This window comes from Octopus sinensis, linkage group LG27 (assembly GCF_006345805.1).
Source record: "Octopus sinensis linkage group LG27, ASM634580v1, whole genome shotgun sequence".
NCBI classification, from domain to species: domain Eukaryota; kingdom Metazoa; phylum Mollusca; class Cephalopoda; order Octopoda; family Octopodidae; genus Octopus; species Octopus sinensis.
The window spans coordinates 10,414,921-10,436,252 of NC_043023.1; the positions used below are offsets into that span (position 1 = coordinate 10,414,921).

General features: G+C 35.7%; 1 protein-coding gene across 1 annotated transcript; it reads right to left on the reverse strand.

Moving 5' to 3' along the window:
* Positions 1–2,821: 2,821 nt before the first annotated feature.
* On the reverse strand, positions 2,822–10,971 carry LOC118768075 (zinc finger protein 723-like). Its single transcript, XM_036513871.1, has 4 exons — positions 10,848–10,971; positions 9,774–9,792; positions 9,069–9,330; positions 2,822–3,010 (listed from the first exon to the last, which is right to left on the reverse strand). Exons 1-4 carry the CDS (start codon positions 10,969–10,971, stop codon positions 3,008–3,010), a joined length of 408 nt encoding a protein of 135 aa, XP_036369764.1. The 3' UTR covers positions 2,822–3,007.
* Positions 10,972–21,332: the final 10,361 nt, after the last annotated feature.

Consider the following 21,332-nt stretch of genomic DNA (forward strand, 5'->3'; position numbering starts at 1 on the left):
TAGCCCTCAACTAACACTATCTCCTCCGAGACCCTGCAGCGCAAGTTGACCAAAATTGAGAGGATGATAAAAGAAGGCTTGCTCTTCCTTCCGTAGAAGAAAAAATTCAAATCGCACCATGTCATCACCAAAAATTATTTATATCAATCAGATGCTTTTTATCTACGAAAATCCCTACTTTTTACGATTCTTTGACTGCTGTCTCATCATTTTTCAGTGTATTTCAACCAGAAAAATGTTTACTTAAAGAGAATAACAAGCTACATAATGCAAAATTCATACTTTTCAAAAATTCCAATTCTAAAGGTTTGTAAAGAAAACAAACCCGAGCAACACTGGGTGATACTTCTCGTATATCTCTATTTATAAAACTGAAAAAAAGTTTGTTTGACTCCACCGCTTGGATCACTTTCAAGGCCACTACAACCCGTCAGATTGACAGGGACATGTAAAATGAGGTGACGATGCCCGTGGGTTACGTTAGAAATCCCTATCTTAAAAGGTGTCGCTTGGGCCAAAAACCCACTTTGTCAAGTCTACTCCCATTCTTTTACGTATCTGTCTTCCTCACTCACTCACGCTATTTCCTCCCTTCCCATACCCTTTATAACTATGTCTGCTCTCATAGAGAGAATTATCATCGCCACCACCAACACAATCATGAGAACAAATATTATGAATCAGATATTTATTGCGTTCATTTATATGTGTGTGTTCGATATATAAATATGTATATATAATGTATATATACAAAGTGTATATATCTCTATTTATGTATATTAAACTTTTTAATACTTTTTGATAGTTATATATATTTTTAAACAAATTATAAATATAATTTAATAATTTTTATTTTAAATTTTAATACTTCAAATTTTTCAATTTTATATTTTATATATTTTCTATATTATATTTTTATTTTTATGTTTTTGTTTTGGGTTTTTTACTGTTTGATTAGTGGTTTTATCTCTAATTTAATTTATATATATATATATATATATATATATAATTTGTATACATTTGCATATATAATGCGTGCACACACACATATATATATATATATATATAATGTGTGCATTATGTGGTCGGTCGGTTGAGCTGAAAATATGCACAGCTCTGCTAAAAGTGCTGGCAAGTTTGCATGACAAATATTTTTTTCCTCAAATGAAAGGCGTGGCCTCTAGGACAAAATTCCTCATCTTATAAAATGTGGCCCCAGTACACCCGAATGAAATCAAGTTGTATTAACCAAAATGTGAAAAGGGGTCTAAATGGGGCTGGAAGGGGATTAAAATTTAAAGGAGCGGGTGTTTAGGAATTCTCTGTTACATCAAGCTAAAAATTTTGAGCCAGCCTTTTAATCGTCAATGTGTTGCCGTCTACGATGAAGAAGTTTTGCATGCTTGCCATGGTGAGTCTACTGTCATGAGAAAGAATCACTTCAAAAATTGGTGTTTACCAATTTTCTTTTACATCAAGTTCAAAATTTTACGCCAGCCATTAAACTGTCAATATGTTGCTGTCCATCGTTAAGAAATGCCAGCCATGGTGACTCTACTATCCTCAGATTCTATCCCTTTAAACTTTTGTTTCCAATATTTTATTATTTTTATTCAGCTCGCAAGTTCGTCAGTCCCTTTTAAATGTTAGTGTTTTGCTGTCTGCCTTGAAGCAGACCTTTCTGTTGCCACTGCCTGATATTTATGATTGATCTTTCTAAATATTTTATTTCTCAACTTTCTCAAGATCTTTTGTTGTTTATAAATGGGAGAGAGATAGAAAAAGATAGAGAGTAAGAGAAAGCGAGGGAGAGTCCGAAAGAAACAAAGAGGGAGAATCATCATCATCGCTTAATGTTCGTTTTCCGTGCTAGCACGGGTTGGACAGTTTGATCGAGGTCTAGGAAGCCTGGAGGCTTGCCAGGCTCCAGCCTGATCTGGCAGTGTTTCTACTGGTGGATGACCTTCCTAACGCCAACCACTCTGTGAGTGTAGTGAGTGCTTTTTACGTGCCGCCGGCACAGGTGCCAGGGGGGCTTGCAGCTGCAACGATCGGCTGGTGCTTTTTACGTGCCACCAGCACAGAAGCCAGTCAAGGCGGCGCTGCTATGCGCCACGTTCGGATGGTGCTTTTTACGTGCTGAAAGGAAGCAACAGAAAGTAACAAATATATATATGAAGCTATTATGTTACTTCTCATATATATTTGAAGGTGCATGGCTCAATCGTGAGTTCAATTCCCGTCATCTTCATCACATTGAACAATGTTAAAGGTTAAAGGGTCAAAGCGAAATGCAGCCACATTTTCTCTACAAAACTACTTTAAAACGTTTTCCAATGGCTGAATGACGAAACGTATTAATCTGGTTTCTGCCCTAAATATTCTGCTAAAGTAAGGATGCATCTTGTACACCAGCAAATACTCAGTGAAGTGCAAGTAAATCAGTTGACCATAAGATTGACTCCTCGTTGTGAAACGACGGAGATCCACCACCGATAAGGAAAATTAGTGAGTACAGGGAGATAAGCAAGGGCATGAGCCTAATTACGGTTTCACTCCTGTATGAATACGTATGTGTCTAGTTAAATTGTTCTTTTCAGAGAATAATTTACCACAGATATCACAGTGATACGGCTTTTCTCCTGTATGACTTCGTTTGTGTCCAATTAAACTACTGCTTACAGAGAAAGATTTACCACAGATATCACAGTGAAATGGTTTTTCCCCTGTGTGAATGCATTTGTGTGTAGTTAGGCTATTGTTTTCAGAGAATGATTTACCATAGACATCACAGGGAAATGGCTTCTCTCCTGTATGAATGCGTCTGTGTTTAGTTAAGCTAACTTGTATAGGAAATGATTTACCACAGATATTACAGTGATACGGTGTCTCCCCTGTATGAACACGTCTGTGTACAATTAAGGCACTTCCGTTAGAGAATGATTTACCACAGATATTACAGTGAAATGGTTTCTCTCCCGTGTGAATACGCCTGTGTCTAGTTAAATTACTACTCTGAGAGAACGATTTACCACAAACATCACAGTGAAATTGCTTCTCTCCTGTATGTATACGTTTGTGTACAGCCAGATTACAACTTGCAGTGAATGAATTACCACAAATATCACAGCGAAATGGCTTCTCTCCGGAATGAATACGTTTGTGTTTGGTTAAGTCACAGCTTTGAGAGTATGATTTACCACAGATACCACAGTGATATGGTTTCTCTCCTGTGTGAATACGCTTGTGAGTAGTTAACACACTATTTTGAGAGAATGATTTACCACAGATATCACAGTCAAACGGTTTTTCTCCTGTGTGAGTACGCTTGTGTCTATCTAAGAAATCACTTCTAGTGGTTGATTTACCACAGATATCACGATACAATGATTTTCGCATATTTGTCAGCATTTCTTTGAGGAATCAAAATAGACCCAATCCTTGGCCTTTCTCACCACATTAAAGTTTTACCCCTATCTTTATCCTTCTTTTTATAGTTTATTCCTTACAAATATTTCCACTGCAAACTTCACTGATATCTAAAGATGCTATAAATTAAGAAAGTCATCAAAGAGTAACGAGAATGCAAAGCATCAGCTAATGAAATAGAAAAATGTTGCTATTAATCACAGTTCAGAGCAAACATTTCATAGAATTTCTACCAAAGATTTAAAGAAATAGTCTTCGATGCGTTCTGTGTAAACTTTTCCTCAAGACTTTAAAAGACGAAAAATGTCGAAGATGTATTCATTATAAAAGAAAATTTCTTTGATGCCAATGTCATCCGTAAATCTGAAATGATAAAGAAACAGAATTAGATAGAGAGAGAAAGATCAAAAGAGAAATGTTACAATATTTCTTTATTAATTAACAAATGACATCATATAACATTGGGTGAAATGTAAAAATTTGTAAACTACAACTACTCTTTAACATTGGGTAACATTACTCATGCACGCACATATATACATATCTCTATCTATCTATATATACATATATAAATTTATGGCGATCTTTCGTCTCTAGTAGACCTTTCCGTCGATGATTTCCGTAAAAAACTTTTATTTTTTTACATATGGGCTTGCGGGAACATTTGAAGTAATGAGAGCGAAAGAGACTAAGAGGAAGCGATTTTATGACGATACATACACACACACACATACATGCAGACATACATATACACATACACCGACTAAAAAATTACACTGAATCGGCCATACATAGATACATACACACACACATACATACATATACACATACACCGAGTAAAAATTTTCAGTTACCTTTTCCTTTCACACACACTAACAGAAGCACTTCACTTACACAACATACTGTCTGTCTCCCACACCCCATCAAACACACACACACATGTACATCAATGCTTCGGTAACTTCAAAAGAACTTCCCTCGACATAAAATCGCTTCCTCTTAGTCTCTTTCGCTTTCATTACTTCAAATGTTCCCGCAAGCCCATATGTAAAAAAATAAAAGTCTTTTACGGAAATCATCGACGGAATGGTCTACTACAAACGAAAGATTGCCAAATTTATATATGATGAGTTCAGGTTAGGCGGGGAACAATATTTTGATTTTTTGGGGCTTCATTTTTGAGAACTCCCTGAAAAGATGTGGTTAGGGTCACAGAACAATGATATAAACATTTTTGCAATTTCAATTCTGGTAACTCCCCAAACCGAAAGGATCCCGCATTTCTGTAGTAATGCCCTAAATTTACTGACAAAATATACGTTATTAAACGATTAAAGGACTCAAAAGAAAATTACACAAATCGGGTGTCAAAAGGGGAAATATCGTTTACCAAAAGGAAACCCGTTGTGAGGGAGGTCTTCCTGCTTGTCTTCAGGAATACTTAAAAAGCTGACAAATGTCTGTAGATATAGACTAACCTCCTATGGTTCAGTTTCTTGTCTTAGATATTACACACCTCCGTTAACAAGTGTGCAACAAATGCTATGTAGATATATTTTTTCACTTACCATTAGAATACTTGTTGATCTGACCAGGATCCTTTCTTGAAATCGAGTTTGTTTTTCCCACCATGGATAGTAGAAAGGCGCACAATACTTGCTACAAAGGGGCATACAAACAATTCGTGCTTTCGATCTAAGGTCCAAATGAAATATGAAGAAGGGCGAGCAAAGTTCCTCGATTGAAAGCTTTCCCCCCCCCCTTTCCTGTAAAATAGGGAACAACCAACTAAAACTGTGATCAAGAGAAATATTAAATCACAAATCATGTAAGTCGCTTCATGTTATTCATAGAGATCAACGTTTACCTGAACACGAGGTATTACTACATCTGATATAATTAGATTCGTCTTAATTAGAAGCACGTGCAGAAGCTGTTGATAATTATTCCCGCGCTTGAACGACACCGGTGACATATATTAAAAGTCCCCGATATATAACACGAAAAGACATTAAAATTATATTAATTAACACCTTTAATTGCATCTCACCCAAGGTAAATGATAAAAACCTCATCCAGCTAAATAGTAATTACGTCTCAACAAGAGTGTCTGCGCACGGTCACTGAACCTGCTAAAAATAGCAGCCAGATGTTTCTGACATCATTACATCTTAGCATTAGAATGCATATAATCGTATGTTTGTTCATTAAACGGACATATGATTAGAAACACAGCAGGTGGTGTTCCCTACGCCTTTATCAGGGGTCGCCAAACTTTTTCGACCATCGACCCTCAACTATAGCGAAAATCTAAACGGAGCCCTTCCCGGCTTTGAAATTTCTTTCTGTTTTTTTTTCCCGGAATCCCACGTTTTTAGGCCATGGAAATTTCGATTCTGGAAAAGATTTTTTCAACAATCCCAATATCAAAATTTCAGTCCCATATCCCTTTCCTTCGTTTTTTAACTTTTTCCTTAAATAGAGGGGGAAGGGTTCCGTTTACGGCGGGGGGAAAGACAATGGACCGCACCCTCTTTCCGATGGTTTTTTGGTTTTGTTTTTACAGGAACCCACGATATCGAGTGCGGAGATTCTAAATCTGCAAAAACAATCTGCATTAAAAAATTTTTAATCTCCCCACGCAATTTCTTAAATTTTCTACTAAAAACAAAAACCGCTAAGTAACGGGGACATAAACTCACCAGCATCGGTTGTCAAGCAATGCTAGGGGGACAAACACACACACGCATATATATATCTATACATATATACGACGGGCTTCTTTCAGTTTCCGTCTACCAAACTCACTCACAAGGCTTTGGTCAGCCCGAAGCTATAGTAGAAGACACTTGCCCAAGGTGCCACGCAGTGAGACTGAACCCGAAACCATGTGGTTGGTAAACAAGCTACTTACCTCACAGCCACTCCTGTATGTATGTTTGTGTTTGTGTGTCCCCCCAAAAATGCTTGACAACTGATGCTGGTATGTTTATGTCCCCGTAACTTAGCGGATAGAATAAATGCTAGGCTTACAAAGAATTAGTCCCGGGGTCGATTTGCTCAACTAAAGGCGGTGCTCCAGCATGGCCACAGTCACATGACTGGAACAAGTAAAAGAGTATGTCTTACAGTGACGACATTGAAGTTGACGATGATGAAATAGATATAGGAAATAACATATTCTACAGTGAAGATAATGAAATTGAGGCCGGCAGTGGGCAATTTGAGACGAAAATCTCTATAAATTACACCAATAATCATTTGCATGGTTCCTGTATCAGGGGACCAGTATTTTGTAACACAATATATGAGTAAACTTTCTTAAAATGACCAGGTGAAGATTAAAAAAACCAGAATTGAAAGTGAAATCTCTATGTGTATAAAGCTGAAGTTGTCTGTGTGTGGCAGGTTTTGTAGCCTTCAACTAACACTATCTCCTTCGTGGCCGACCGATTGATGGCCGGAATGAACTATTATAGAAGTTATTTCCCTTCATTTCATAGTATTTCTCTAATTCTCTCCTAGATGGCTCTACTGACAGGTGGGATTCCCTCCAGTATCCCCCTTAGTTTTATTCTATTAATATCTCTATTGTGTGTCAAGGTGCTCATTTGAGGGAATGATTTGCCACAGATCTCGCACTGATATATCTTCTCTCCTGTAAGAATATATTTCTGTTTAGCTAAAACGCTAAATAGAAAATCTCACAGTGATAAAATCTTTATTATGATCTTGAGATCGAACATAGAAAACGACATAACAGTACAAAGAATTACAAAAATGGGATATTTTCCTTTTGAACGGCAGTTTTCAACACAATTTCTAGTTAACTAAACACTTTTAAACTTCGTATACTGGCAGAATGTGTCAAAATAAAACATTTTTTTCTCTTGGCTTTCTTGACAAAATTGTAATTTGTAAGTTTAACGTAGTTTAATATTCCAAATTTTAACCAATCCTATGCCCTCTATTGAGCAAAAATCATTTGCTACGTCTAAAACAGACAACATCCTGTCACTAACCCTTCAACTGCAGAAGGCATATCCTAATGTCAGCCCTTCTACAGAGTGCACTGGGTGTTATTTTTTCTTTTTTATGTGACAACAAAACCGTCAGGGTCCCCAAGGACCATGCAAGACAAAATAGCTCAAAACTGGCAGGGTGGAAGGTAGTATTGAAGGAACGTCACTTTGTGCCCGTTGACAGGTTTAAGGGAGAAAGGGAACAGGGTCCAGATATAGAGCAAAAAAAAACAAGCACAAAATAGATATTTTATTCATTATTCTTTATCAAGAAATTCCTCGCTTCACCTCCAGAGAAAACACAGATTTTCAAAAATGGCCAGCTAAATCCTTAACTTTCAACCTGTTACTTTCATATTTTTAAGCGTTTGTTTGGATACCTTGATCTGTTCCCCTTTCGTTTCTCTATTTATCTCTAAACATGGCGTCTTCATGCATTTTTAAAGTTTACCTTTTCTTTCAGCGCCATCTTTGTTGTTTATTCCATTCTCCTTCAAAATATGCTCCCTCGTATCATATATCATATCGTATTTATTATTTATTTTTTCATTCTCTCTCTGGCTTTCATCCATTTATCTAATTATTTTTCCCCTGAAATATAATATTCAAACTAGTTGCTTCGATGTTCGCGCCCGCCCTCCCACCCCCTCCACCAGTACTGGAAGTTTCTACCCAAATACCGGAAGTTCTACCCCTGTCTTACTTAACTACCCCCCACCCCCACTCGCACCTATGTAGGGTTTATCTGATCATATAGCGCATATGTGTCGGTGGCACATAAAAAACACCATCCGAGCGTGGCCGTCTGCCAGCCTCGTCTGGCACTTGTGTCGGCGGCACATAAAAAACACCATCCGAGCGTGGCTGTCTGCCAGCCTCGTCTGGTACCTGTGTCGGTGGCACATAAAATCACCCACTACACTCTCGGAGTGGTTGGCGTTAGGAAGGGCATCCAGCTGTAGAAACACTGCCAATCTGACTGGCCTGGTGCAGCCTTCGGGCTCCCCAGACCCCAGTTGAACCGTCCCACCCATGCTAGCATGGAAAGCGGACGTTAAACGATGATGATGATGATGATGATGATGAAAGGAAAAAGCCTGTGTTTTAGCAGACCAATTAGTGTTAATTATCGTTATGACTTCATAAATTTTGACATTGAGACAGTAACACGTCTCTGTGAATACCCCCATGTTTATGCATGTGGCTTTTTCGAGAGAATCATTTGCCACACATGTCACACGGACATGGCTACTCTCATGTAGGGATTCGTTCATGGACAGTTAAGTTAGGTCTATGAGAGAATGCTTTAACACAGACACGACCATTACATAGGTTTTGTCTGGGATGAACATTTCCGTGTGTAGTTACAACACCATTTCCAAAAAATGAATTACAACAACTAATGCAAGGTTATGGCTTCTCCCCTGCATGTGTATGCGTGTGTCTATTCAAATGATGCCTTTGAGAAAATGATTCACCACAGATCTCACAATGATAAGGTTTCTCACCAGTATGAAGGCGAATGTGAGTAACCAAATGACTATTTTGAGAGAATGATTTACCACAGATCTCACAATGATATGGTTTTTCTCCTGTATGTGTACGTTTGTGTGTAACCAAATCACTATTATGAGAGAATGATTTACCACAGATATCACAGTGATATGGCCTCTCTCCTGTATGAATGCGATTATGAGTAACCAAATAACTATTACGAGAGAATGATTTACCACAGATCTCACAATGATAAGGTTTCTCACCAGTATGAATGCGATTGTGTGTAACCAAATAACTATTACGAGAGAATGATTTACCACAGATCTCACAATGATATGGCTTCTCTCCCGTATGAATACGCTTGTGTAAAGTCAAGATATTGCTTTGAGAGAATGATTTACCACAGATCTCACAATGATATGGTTTCTCTCCCGTATGTGTACGTTTGTGTCTAACAATGTCACTACTGTAAGAAAATGATTTTCCACAGATATTACAGTGATATGGCTTTTCCTCTTTATCAAGGTTTTCTGATTCAGTTAAATTATTCATTTTGAGAGAATTACTCAATGTAATTTTTGTAAAAGTGTTTTTCATTTCCATGAATACATTTCTGTTCACTTTTGTCACTTCATTCAGATAACAATTTAATGCAATGTTTCTTCCATACATTCAAGAGAAAGAAAAATATTTCGTTGTTCCTTGTTATAGATTGTATTTATATACAGAGGTAGACTTATTCATGAATGCTCCTTATAAATATACTGTCTTCCTTTAGGTGATGAGAATATCAAAGACACTTCTGAATGGAGAGATTTCCTTCACGTCAACATGTTGTGATATTCTGAAATAGAAAAAGAAGCAGTAAGATAAAACTGGACAGTTCACCAACATAAGTAAATAAACATTGCAGATTTTATATCAATACTATTGTCATGCATTTACTGTCCATGCTTGCATAAGTAGATTGAGTTGGAAGGTGTTAGAAGCTAATGGGAATGGAGCTAGCCAAAACGAAAATATAGTGGGCATAACATGACCAGAGTAGTGAGTTGATGCCATCCAGAATTTCGCAGAGCAAAGTTGCCACAAGTGAAATGGGCTGTTTAAGAAGTGATCAGAGTTAATGATGAAGAAGCATTGTTACTCGTCTGCCGCCTTTCCGCTAACTAATTAAAACTCCCACTTCTCTTCATGGGCACTGAACTTCCCTCTAGGATCCATGCGTGCCCACACTGATGGGCTGAAGAATGACATAGCAGAACCGTGCTATGATGTGAGAACTAAAATAGCTTTCCTGAGTTGCTACAATATTAAATACTGGCAGAATCACTAAGATTTCGGATTAATTGCTTAACAGCATTTCGTTCGTAAATAGCTTTGTCAAACTAGAGATAAAAGCAATCAGGAATGGGAGTGTGTCTGTGCATTGTTTATTTCTCTTCAATCAGGTACACACTGTGAGGGCGAGTACGATCGATCATTTGAGCATCCAGATGCCCCTCCCACCTAACCAGGAGTCCCTTCTCTGAAGACCAGCTTGCTAGCTAGCCCACAGTGAAGGTCCCTCTTTATATTTCGTCTGTCATGAGTTGGTGCCCCAAATGTCTTTCCTTCCACTGAGGTCGACTTTCATCCTTTCGAGGTAAATAAAATAAGCAGTAGAGCACTCGAGTCCCTGAAGTTAACTCGTCCCCTTCCTACAAATTTCAGGTTTTGTACTTAAAAATACAAAAAGAAAAATCATTATTATTATTATTATTATCATCAACATTAATATTTTATAAACCCCAAAAAATCCTGACTCCAAATACATCTTACAATTTCATGAGTCCTTCATGAAAAAAAGGGACAACGGTAATTATTCTTCTTCCTCTCGTAGGGGTTACGACTACTCACGGAAATGGCGACACACATCTTTGTGAGCAGGGAGGATCTCCTCAGTAGAATCAATAGCTGCAAACCCTCTGAACACCTCACGGGTTGTGTCCGGGTAGAATGGATATAATTCGCCTCTACCCATCTATAGACAGAGATTTTCTTGTGGGGTGCTTGTAAAGACAAGAACATTACATACGTTGGTGAGACATCTAGAAGCATTGCAGGGGGATGAAATAAAAATTAGAGGCAGCATGACCCCATAACCAGTCCTCCATACTCTACCAAAGGTACTACTCAAGAAGAATGGTCCCGGTGCGCGCACTTGTGCTAGTCCGTCATGACTGGTCGATCCTTCAATGACTACCTAGCGCGAGTATGCAAATTAACAGATGCGCGCATAATAATATATGTATATAATGGCTGAATATATATCAAATAAAATGGGTTTTGTCTAAAAAAAAGTAAATAAAAGACTCAACAAAAGAAATTACTTAATTTGTGTTTTATTTTCTTTGTTTAAAAAAAATTATTTGCTAAAAAAAACCTCATACATGTCTAGCGCATGCGAGTGTGATTTTTAGTCGCGCACTCGCCTTACGTAGTCTTTGTAAGATCGACTAGTCACGACTAGCTAGCACCGGGACCACACTTGTAGAAAAGTACCCATATATATATAGTATATATATAGTATTTATATATATATATATATATATATATATATACTATATATATATATATATATATATATATATATATATATATATATATATATATATATATATATATAATATATATATATATACATATATATATATATATATATATATATATATATATATATATATATATATACATATATATATATATATATATAGATATATATACTATATATATATATATATATATATATATATATATATATATATATATATATATATATATATATATATATATATATATATATATATATATATATACATGTATATATATACTATATATATATATATATATATATATATATATATATATATATATATATATATATATATATATATATAAATATATATATATATATATATATATATATATATAAAAACTTACTTGGAGGAGATGAAATGAAACAAAACGAACTGAATCGAATCTACGTGAGGGCGCTCAGTCATACAATAGTGTAATAAATAAAATATATGCATACATACATTGATATATGTGCGTACCTACATCTATATGTATATATACATGCATATATAAATATATATACGTGAGTACAGGACACCATAAATAGACGTAGAACTCAACGAGAAACGAAAATGTAAAAACAAACATGGAAACGGATCTTTTTTAACAACGACAAAACAGAGTACAAGACAAACTACACAAGGAAAAATCCCCTTCATCAGCTGTCCCTAGTTCAACTCCAGCGTGTTTCGAAGGTGAGGACAGAACACGACTCGCCGAACTAGCCCTTCCTGCGAAAGAATTAAATAAAATTACTTCGCAGAGGGGTAAAAGCAAGGAAAGAAAAAAATGTGACAAAAACAGGACGTAAAAACAACACAAATAAAAATACAGTACAAGAAATAAAAACAAACAAGAAAACAAACAATGAGGGCCTTTTTTGGCCTAGACGAGGAAAGATTCTTAAGAGCGCTGGAAGAACATGTGTTCACTGTTAGAAGGCCGCAGGCGAAAGAAAATAGTCGCCCGGCTGTAACAACACACTGCTAAGCATTTTGCCCAGCATGGGTGTTTGCTGCCCTGCTCGCAATTTTATTAGATTCAGCTGTGCATCATTAACCAGCTAGAGTAGACGCAGGAGTGGCTGTGTGGTAAGTAGCTTGCTAACCAACCACATGGTTCCGGGTTCAGTCCCACTGCGTGGCATCTTGGGCAAGTGTCTTCTGCTATAGCCCCGGGCCGACCAATGCCTTGTGAGTGGATTTGGTAGACGGAAACTGAAAGAAGCCTGTCGTATATATGTATATATATATATATGTGTGTGTGTGTGTTTGTGTGATTGTGTTTGTCCCCCTAGCATTGCTTGACAACCGATGCTGGTGTGTTTACGTCCCTTAGCGGTTCGGCAAAAGAGACCGATAGAATAAGTACTGGGCTTACAAAGAATAAGTCCTGGGGTCGATTTGCTCGACTAAAAGGCGGTGCTCCAGCATGGCCGCAGTCAAATGACTGAAACAAGTAAAAGAGTAAAAGAGCGAGTAGCTGTCCTCTTGGGGTTAAAAATCACAGTTGAGTCTGCTCAAACGGACATCCATGTTAAACTGGCTACGAATATTACTTGTTACTCTTTACTCTTTTACTTGTTTCAGTCATTTGACTGCGGCCATGCTGGAGCACCGCCTTTAGTTGAGCAAATCGACCCCCAGGACTTATTCTTTGTAAGCCCAGTACTTATTCTATCAGTCTCTTTTCCCGAACCGCTAAGTGACGGGGAAGTAAAAGATCTATCTGCGACGATTTCATCTCAATCGAAGGAGAGGGGCTTTCTCCGTCCGGGTTGCGGATCCGTGGAATAAGCTGCCGGATGAGATGGTGAAGATGCCGACGACCGCTCGGTTCAAAGTCTCCCTTGACCACATGTGGCCTGAACTTTTTACATGAACACCACCCTGTACATAACTCCATGTCCCCCTACATGGCCTTGCTTTTTGCTTTTTGAGCCAAAAAATTAACTAACACCAGCATCGGTTGTCAAGCGATGTTGGGGGGGGGGACAAACACAGACACACACATATATATATACATATATACGACAGGCTTCATTCAGTTTCCGTCTACCAAATCCACTCACAAGGCTTTGGTTGGCCCGAGGTTATAGCAGAAGACGCTTGCCCAAGATGCCACGCAGTGGGACTGAACTCGGAACCATGTGGTAAGCAAGCTACTTACCACACAGCCACTCCTGCGCCTATAATAATTAATATAATAATAATTATTATTTCAGTTCTGTATTTAAGAGATGAGGAATTATTTACATTGTTTACATTTGACGGATATTTGTCCTCATCTTGTTTGTTGTTAACGCAACATTTCGGCTGGTATACCCTCCAGCCTCCATCAGGTGTCTTGGGAGAAATTATGCACGGGCGAAAGCTGGTCTTGTAAATAATAATCATAACATTTAACTTGGGGTATTTCCGTGGGTTGTGGAGTATAGATATAACGAAATTATGCCAGCAATGTCTCGTTTTAAACTTGAAGAAAAAAAAGCCTTGCATATTTGTTCTTAACTGTTTCAGGTGTAAAATCCGCAAATTTCCAAGCAGAAAACAGAATCGGATTGTCATTTGCTTCCACGGAAATACCCGAAGTGAAATGTTTTAGTTTTGTCGAGTTATATCGAAGGAATGCCTCCGAATGAATGCGTAGAAATTATAAAATTATTATTACTTACAAGAAATTAATTAACGTTTAATTAAGCGGATTTGTCGATTTCAACATTCGGGTGGCTCCGGCGGTTCCGGCTTGGCGAATATTTTAAAGTGAAAATCTTCAGAGATCAATAAATATTTAGTCCTGTTATCTAACTTTTGACCCCAGAGAGATCGATGTGTTTGCTATCTCAGCTGATCTCCTCATATTTCGCCCTCGATCCAAAACAAAACATCAGGTTTGTAAATACATATACCGGTGCTTTCTAATATAAGTACCTCGTGTTACTTCTTCCGTACTACATCTGATTCCGGACATAATAAATCTAGATAGGGGCAAATTAGTTTTTTTTTGTGTGTTTTTAGCTTTAAGTAAAAGTAAGAGAAGATAACTCTCAATCTCGGTTTTCACGTGCTATTCCTATAAGGTGGTACTCCTACACATGTGCGCCCCTCGATTTTGTTTCCTCATAACATTTAGACAAATAGATAATTTTAGATGAAATTTTCTACAAATACGCTTCAGATGGCGTAGATTCTGGGTACTACTAGCGAACAGTGGCCCCGGTGCGCTGTTCCGCGCTAGCTAGACGTAAGTAGTCGATCCTACAACATTTTAACCCTTACCCTGAACCTAATTTTTTAACCCCAACCCTAAACCTAATTTTTTAAACCCTAACCCTAAACCTAAATCTAATTTTTTTAACCCTAACCCTAAACAGTGGTCCCGGTGCGCGCATCCGCGCTAGCTAGACGTAAGTAGTCGATTCTACAACTTTTAAACCCTAAGCCTAACCCTAATCCTACTTTTTTAACCCTAACCTTTGTTTATAAAAATAATTTATTTACTTAGTTTATAAAATTATGTAGGATCGACTACTTACGTCTGGCTAGCGCGGATGTGCGAGTGCGCACACCGGGACCACTGTTCGCTAGTAGTACCTAGATTCTGATTATATCGGAATGTGTTGCGAAAAAAAGTTTTTCCGTGATTGGAAAGAGAAATTTAGGAAAATTCACACAAGTTAGTTTTGTTCCTTCGTAACTTTCAGGAAAACGGGTATTTTTCAATGAAATTTTCTACAAATATTTCTCAGAGTGCATAAATGTGTAAATTACGATAATATTGGAATTTAACATGAAAAACAAAACTGTTTGGCACAGACATGATTTTTTTTTTTTTTTTTTTCAAAATTTGAAGTTTAATCTAGATATATGTAAAGGGTGTCAGTATATATGTGTATAAGCCCACCAAATTTATATTTTCATATTAAATTCCGATATAATCATAATCTACACATTCTGAACCGTCAATATCACTCCGACCCTTTCTTCTGTTCTCTCTCTCATCCTTTCTATTTCTTCTCATCCTCTCTCTATTTCTCCTATTCCCCTCTATTTCTTCTCTTCCCCTCTATTTCTTCTCATCCTCTCTATTTCTTCTCATCCTCTCTATTTCTCCTCTTCCCCTCTATTTCTTCTCATCCTCTCTATTTCCTCTCATCCTCTCTATATCTTCTCCTCCTCTATTTCCTCTCTATATCTTCTCATCCTCTCTATTTCTTCTCTTCCTCCCTATTTCTTCTCATCCTCTCTATTTCTTCTCATCCTCTCTATTTCTTCTCCTACCCTCTCACTGTCTTACATGAACCCAACGACATTTTCCCGCCTTTTCCCTTCCCAGCAGACGACACCCTTCCACAGAGACAGACGACCATTTAATCTGTTCTTGTATTCTTGTGTATTTCTGTCATTCTTTACGCAATTTTCCATCTAATGTCCACTTTAAAGGTAAAAACTATTTTATTTTTCACTGAAAAAAATTCAACAAAACCACATTAAGTTATTTCTTGTGTTTGTTTGACATTTTGAATTCGTTTGAGAAAGTTTTCCATCTCTTGTTTAATTTTAAGATTAACTTGTTAAAATAATGGAAATTGAAAAAAGTAAAATGTATTTTTGATTGAAAAATTTATTTCTCATTAAAAAAAATATCAATAATATATTTAAAAAAAATTTCGATATGTTACCTTCAATTTTCATGTCATTTCATGGGAGAAATCTATTTTGACAATGTTTCTTGTAAAGACACACTGTATATAGATACCTGCATCTATGTGTATATAAGTGTGTATAAGTATGTATGAAATACAGATATATTTGTCTTTTTGTGCGTAATACATGCAAAAGGAACAGATGTTTACTATGAGTGTATGATAGACATGTATATATGTGTGTGTGTAAATATATATATATATATATATATATATATATATATATATATATATATATATATACATAAATGCGTCGCACTAGGAGGAACTCTTAAAGTCAAAACTACCATAATTTTTGACTTTAGGAGTCCCTCCTAGCGTGAGGCATTTATGTATATAAATGTTTTATGGAATATATTTATATATATTACGTAAAACATTTATATACATAAATGACTCGCACTAGGAGGGACTCTTAAAGTCAAAACTACCATAATTTTTGACTTTAGGAGTCCCTCCTAGCGTGAGGCATTTATGTATAGTAATGCCCTTAATACAAATAAAGATCAATATATTTGAGAGGCATAATTGATGGATTTTTCCCTTATGAGGTTTTTCACGCTAACTACTTGATAAATTCTTATAAAGATTTTATCCTATTTTTCAATTCTATGTATGCATAGGTATTTATATGTAAACAAACATAGAGAGAGAGAGAGAGAGAGAGAGACAGACAGACTTTCGGAATAGCTGTTCCGTATTAGTTGGGTTTTCTCCATTATTGCCGGGATTTTTCACATATTTACTTTTAGCTTCATTCACTTCAAACTGATGGGATAGAGAGAGGCATTTTCTAAATGGGAAATTCTTGATCCATAGTTTTTTTATTCCCATCGATCTCCCTTCCCGTACCTTCACGACATCAACCAGTTTAAAGATATATATATACATACGTATGTACGTATGTATGTATGTATGTATGTTTGTATGTATATATGTATATATGTACGTATGTATATATGTACGTATGTATATATATATGTGTATGTATGTATGTATGTATATATGTACGTATGTATATATGTACGTATGTATATATATATATGTGTATGTATGTATGTATATATGTACGTATGTATGTATATATGTACGTATGTATGTATATATATGTGTATGTATGTATGTATATATATATATATATATATGTATGTATGTATGTTTGTATGTATGTACGTATGTACGTATGTATATATACTAATACAATTGTTTGTTTGTATTCCACCTGCCTTCGTCTTTTGTCTATTTTCATAAAGCTTCCCGTTATATATATATATATGTATGTATACGTATGTATATATGTACGTATATATATATATATATATATGTATGTATGTATGTATGTATGTATATATATATGTTATATATGTTTGTATATATGTATATGTATGTATGTATGTACATATGTATGTATATATATATATATATATGTTATATATGTTTGTATATATGTATATGTATGTATGTATGTACATATGTTTGTATATATGTATATGTATATATGTATGTATGTATGTATGTATGTATGTATATATCTATGTATATATATGTATGTATGTATGTATATATATATGTATATATATGTATGTGTGTATGTATATATGTATGTATATGTATGTATGTATATATATATATGTATGTATGTATGTATATATATATATGTATATATGTATGTATGTATATATATATATGTATATATGTATGTATATATGTATATATGTATGTATATATATATATATGTATATATGTATGTATATATATATATGTATATATGTATGTATATATATATATGTATGTGTGTATGTATTCTCTTTCCCTTTTGTTTACGTTTTGCATTATTCCTCTTTTTCCCTTTGCCCTACTCTCACCCTCTCTATATTTCCCTCTCTTTTCTATATTCCTTTCTCTCCTCCCTCTCTCTTCTTTGTAGCTGCCTCTCTTTCTCTGTTCCCTTCATAACTCTATCACTCCTGCCCCTTTCTCTCTCACAATTTCTCTTCTTCTCTCCCAACATACCTCTCTGTCATTTATTACATTCGTTCTCCTTTATTACGCTTTCTCTTCCCTCTCCTCTCTCTCTCTCTGTCTTGTGCGTCTCTATCCCCCCTCTTCCTTTACCAAATGTATAACTCTCTTCATCTCCCTCTCTCTATGTCTATCTATTTCTCTTCGTTATCACTCTCTCTCTCTCATTCCCTCTTTCTCTCTCTCTGTCTTTATCATTAGGTCCCTCCCTTCTTCCTTTTGTTTCCCCTCTCTCTTCCTTTTACTCTTTTCATCTCTGCGCCTTTCATATTTCTCTTTGCCGTCCCTATCACTCCGACCCTTTTTCCTCTCCTCTCTCTCTCTCTCTCTCTCTCTCTGTCTTGTGCGTCTCTATCCCCCCTCTTCCTTTACCAAATGTATAATTCTCTTCATATCTCTCTCTCTATGTCTATCTATTTCTCTTCGTTATCACTCTCTCTCTCTCATTCTCTCTGTCTTTATCATTAGGTCCCTCCATTCTTCCTTTCGTTTCCCCTCTCTCTTCCTTTCACTCTTTTCATCTCTGCACCTTTTATATTTCTCTTTTCCCTCCTTATCACTCCAACCCTTTCTTCTCTCCTCCCTCTTCCCTTCTATATCTCTCCCTCTCTCCCTCCCTTTACATCAAACATCCCACCATTTCCCGCCTTTTCCCTTCCCAGCAGACGACACCCTACAACAAAGACAGACGACCATTTAATCTGTTCTTGTATTCTTGTGTATTTCTGTCATTCTTTACGCAATTTTCCATCTAATGTCCACTTTAAAGGTAAAAACTACTTTATTTTTCACTGAAAAAAATTCAACAAAACCACCTCAAGTTATTTCTTGTGTTTGTTTGCCCAGTTTTTTTCTTGTTTCGTTTTAAGATTAACTTTTTTAAAACAATGAAAAGTTTGACAAGAAAAATATATTTTTGAGAAATGATTGAAAAATTTATTTCTCATTAACAAAATGTCAATAATTTGTTTTGTTTTGTTTCGTTTTATATCTATAAAGTAATTATAATATCGAAAGTAATTTGTCTGAATGGAATTATGGATATTTTTGAGTGAGATAATACATTATTTTAAGATCATTATTGTGTAAGAATTTTCTCTTTGATTCATCAAAATGTTCAAATCATTTTGTCTTTCATTTTTATGTCATTTCACGGGAGAAATCTGTTTGATATTGTTTCTTATAGAGACAAACTATATAGATACGTGCATCTATGCGTAGACATGAGTGTGTATAAGACATGAAATATAGATATATCTATATGTCTGTAGTTCTGCGAAATACAATTCTACCCTAAACGTGTGTGTGTACATGTGTATGTGTGTGCATGTATATGTGCAAAGATGGAGAGAGAGAGAGAAAGACAGAAAATGGGTGCAAAGAAAGAGTGAGAGTGAAGAAAGCGTGGATCTTTGCGGTTTGACCGGCAGTTTTTTTCTAGCGGTGTCATGAAATTTTCACCCATAATTATGACCCCAGTATTGATCTATTGCATTTCAATCTGTTTTAGGGTTAGGGTTAGGGGTGGGAGGAAGGGTATCTTTTTTTCTTCAGAAATGTAAATAAACCCAGTTTGTTTCTTAAACGAGGGACGTATTCATACGGCACAGAATGTTTTTTTTACCTCAATAGACGTCAGTGATTGGTTGAAATTGCAGAAAAAACCCAACAAATATCTTACAAACTATAGAATTTTCTCAATAAAGCCAAGAGAAAAAGATGTTTTATAAACACATTCTACCAGTATACGAAGTTTAAAAGTGTTTAGTTACCTAGAAAATTATTATTCAAACCAAAAAGATCCTAGATCGATACTAGGGTCATAATTATGGGTGACAATTTCATATGACACCGTTAGAAAAAACTGCCGTTCAAACCGAAAAGCTCCTCAAATTGTCTTTCTTTATTTGAATGACATTGCCAGGTTTGGAGAAATCTTTATTTCTGAGGTTGTTTCTTTCCATAAAAGATGGAGAGATGGACTCTCTTCGTCATTGTGATGTATTTTGCAACACACACACACATACACACACACACACACACACACACACACACACACACACATACACACACACACGCAAAGATACTGCTGAAAAGTTCCTAGCGCTGGGTAAAAGAAAATAGAGGTGGATCAGTTAATTACGATTTAATACAGCATATTTCTCTCTCAGATTCACCCACTCATTGCAGCGGTCCTTCAGTTTTCCTAAGCCCTGTAAAAGAACTCGGAAAGTTGAACCTCCAACCAGATCTTACGCGACACCCGTAAAGCAAGGAACAAATTCAGCTGCAGATCATATGATTCTATAATTAGTGCACAAAATGCTTCAAGAGTTGCGGTCCATCATGTTCAGTACAATGTATTTATTATGGTAGTTTTGACTTTAAGAGTCCCTTTTAGTGTGAGGTATTTATGTATGGTAGTGCCCTTAATATGAATAAATACACACACACACACACACACACACACACATATATATATATATATATATATATATATACTACAAAATTAGAAAATGGAGAAAACATACTTAAATCAATCAAACATCAACCATCAGATGATACCCAATCAATACTTTATTACACCATTACATAACAGTAAAGGCATTATACAAAATATATTGTAAATATAATTAGACAAGGAAATAGAAATATAAAATATAATATATAATTATATAATTATATATATATATATATATATGAATGTTTTATTTTTTTTTTTTTTCTTTTAGATGAATTCTAAAGCTGATATTAACCTCAACAATGTATCTGGGGATATTGAACCCTTTTTCACTAAAGCACAACTGGAGAATATGTCTAAATAAATACACACACACACATATATGTATACAATATATATATATATATATATATATATATATATATATATATATATATATATATATATAATATAAAAGAAGACCAGCTCGGAGGAGAAGAGTCTGGAAACTTAAAGATCCTGAAAATGGACGGAGATTTAGAGAAGTTCTACTCGAAGCTTTCGACGAAATAGAAAGGGATATAGCATCACATAATGT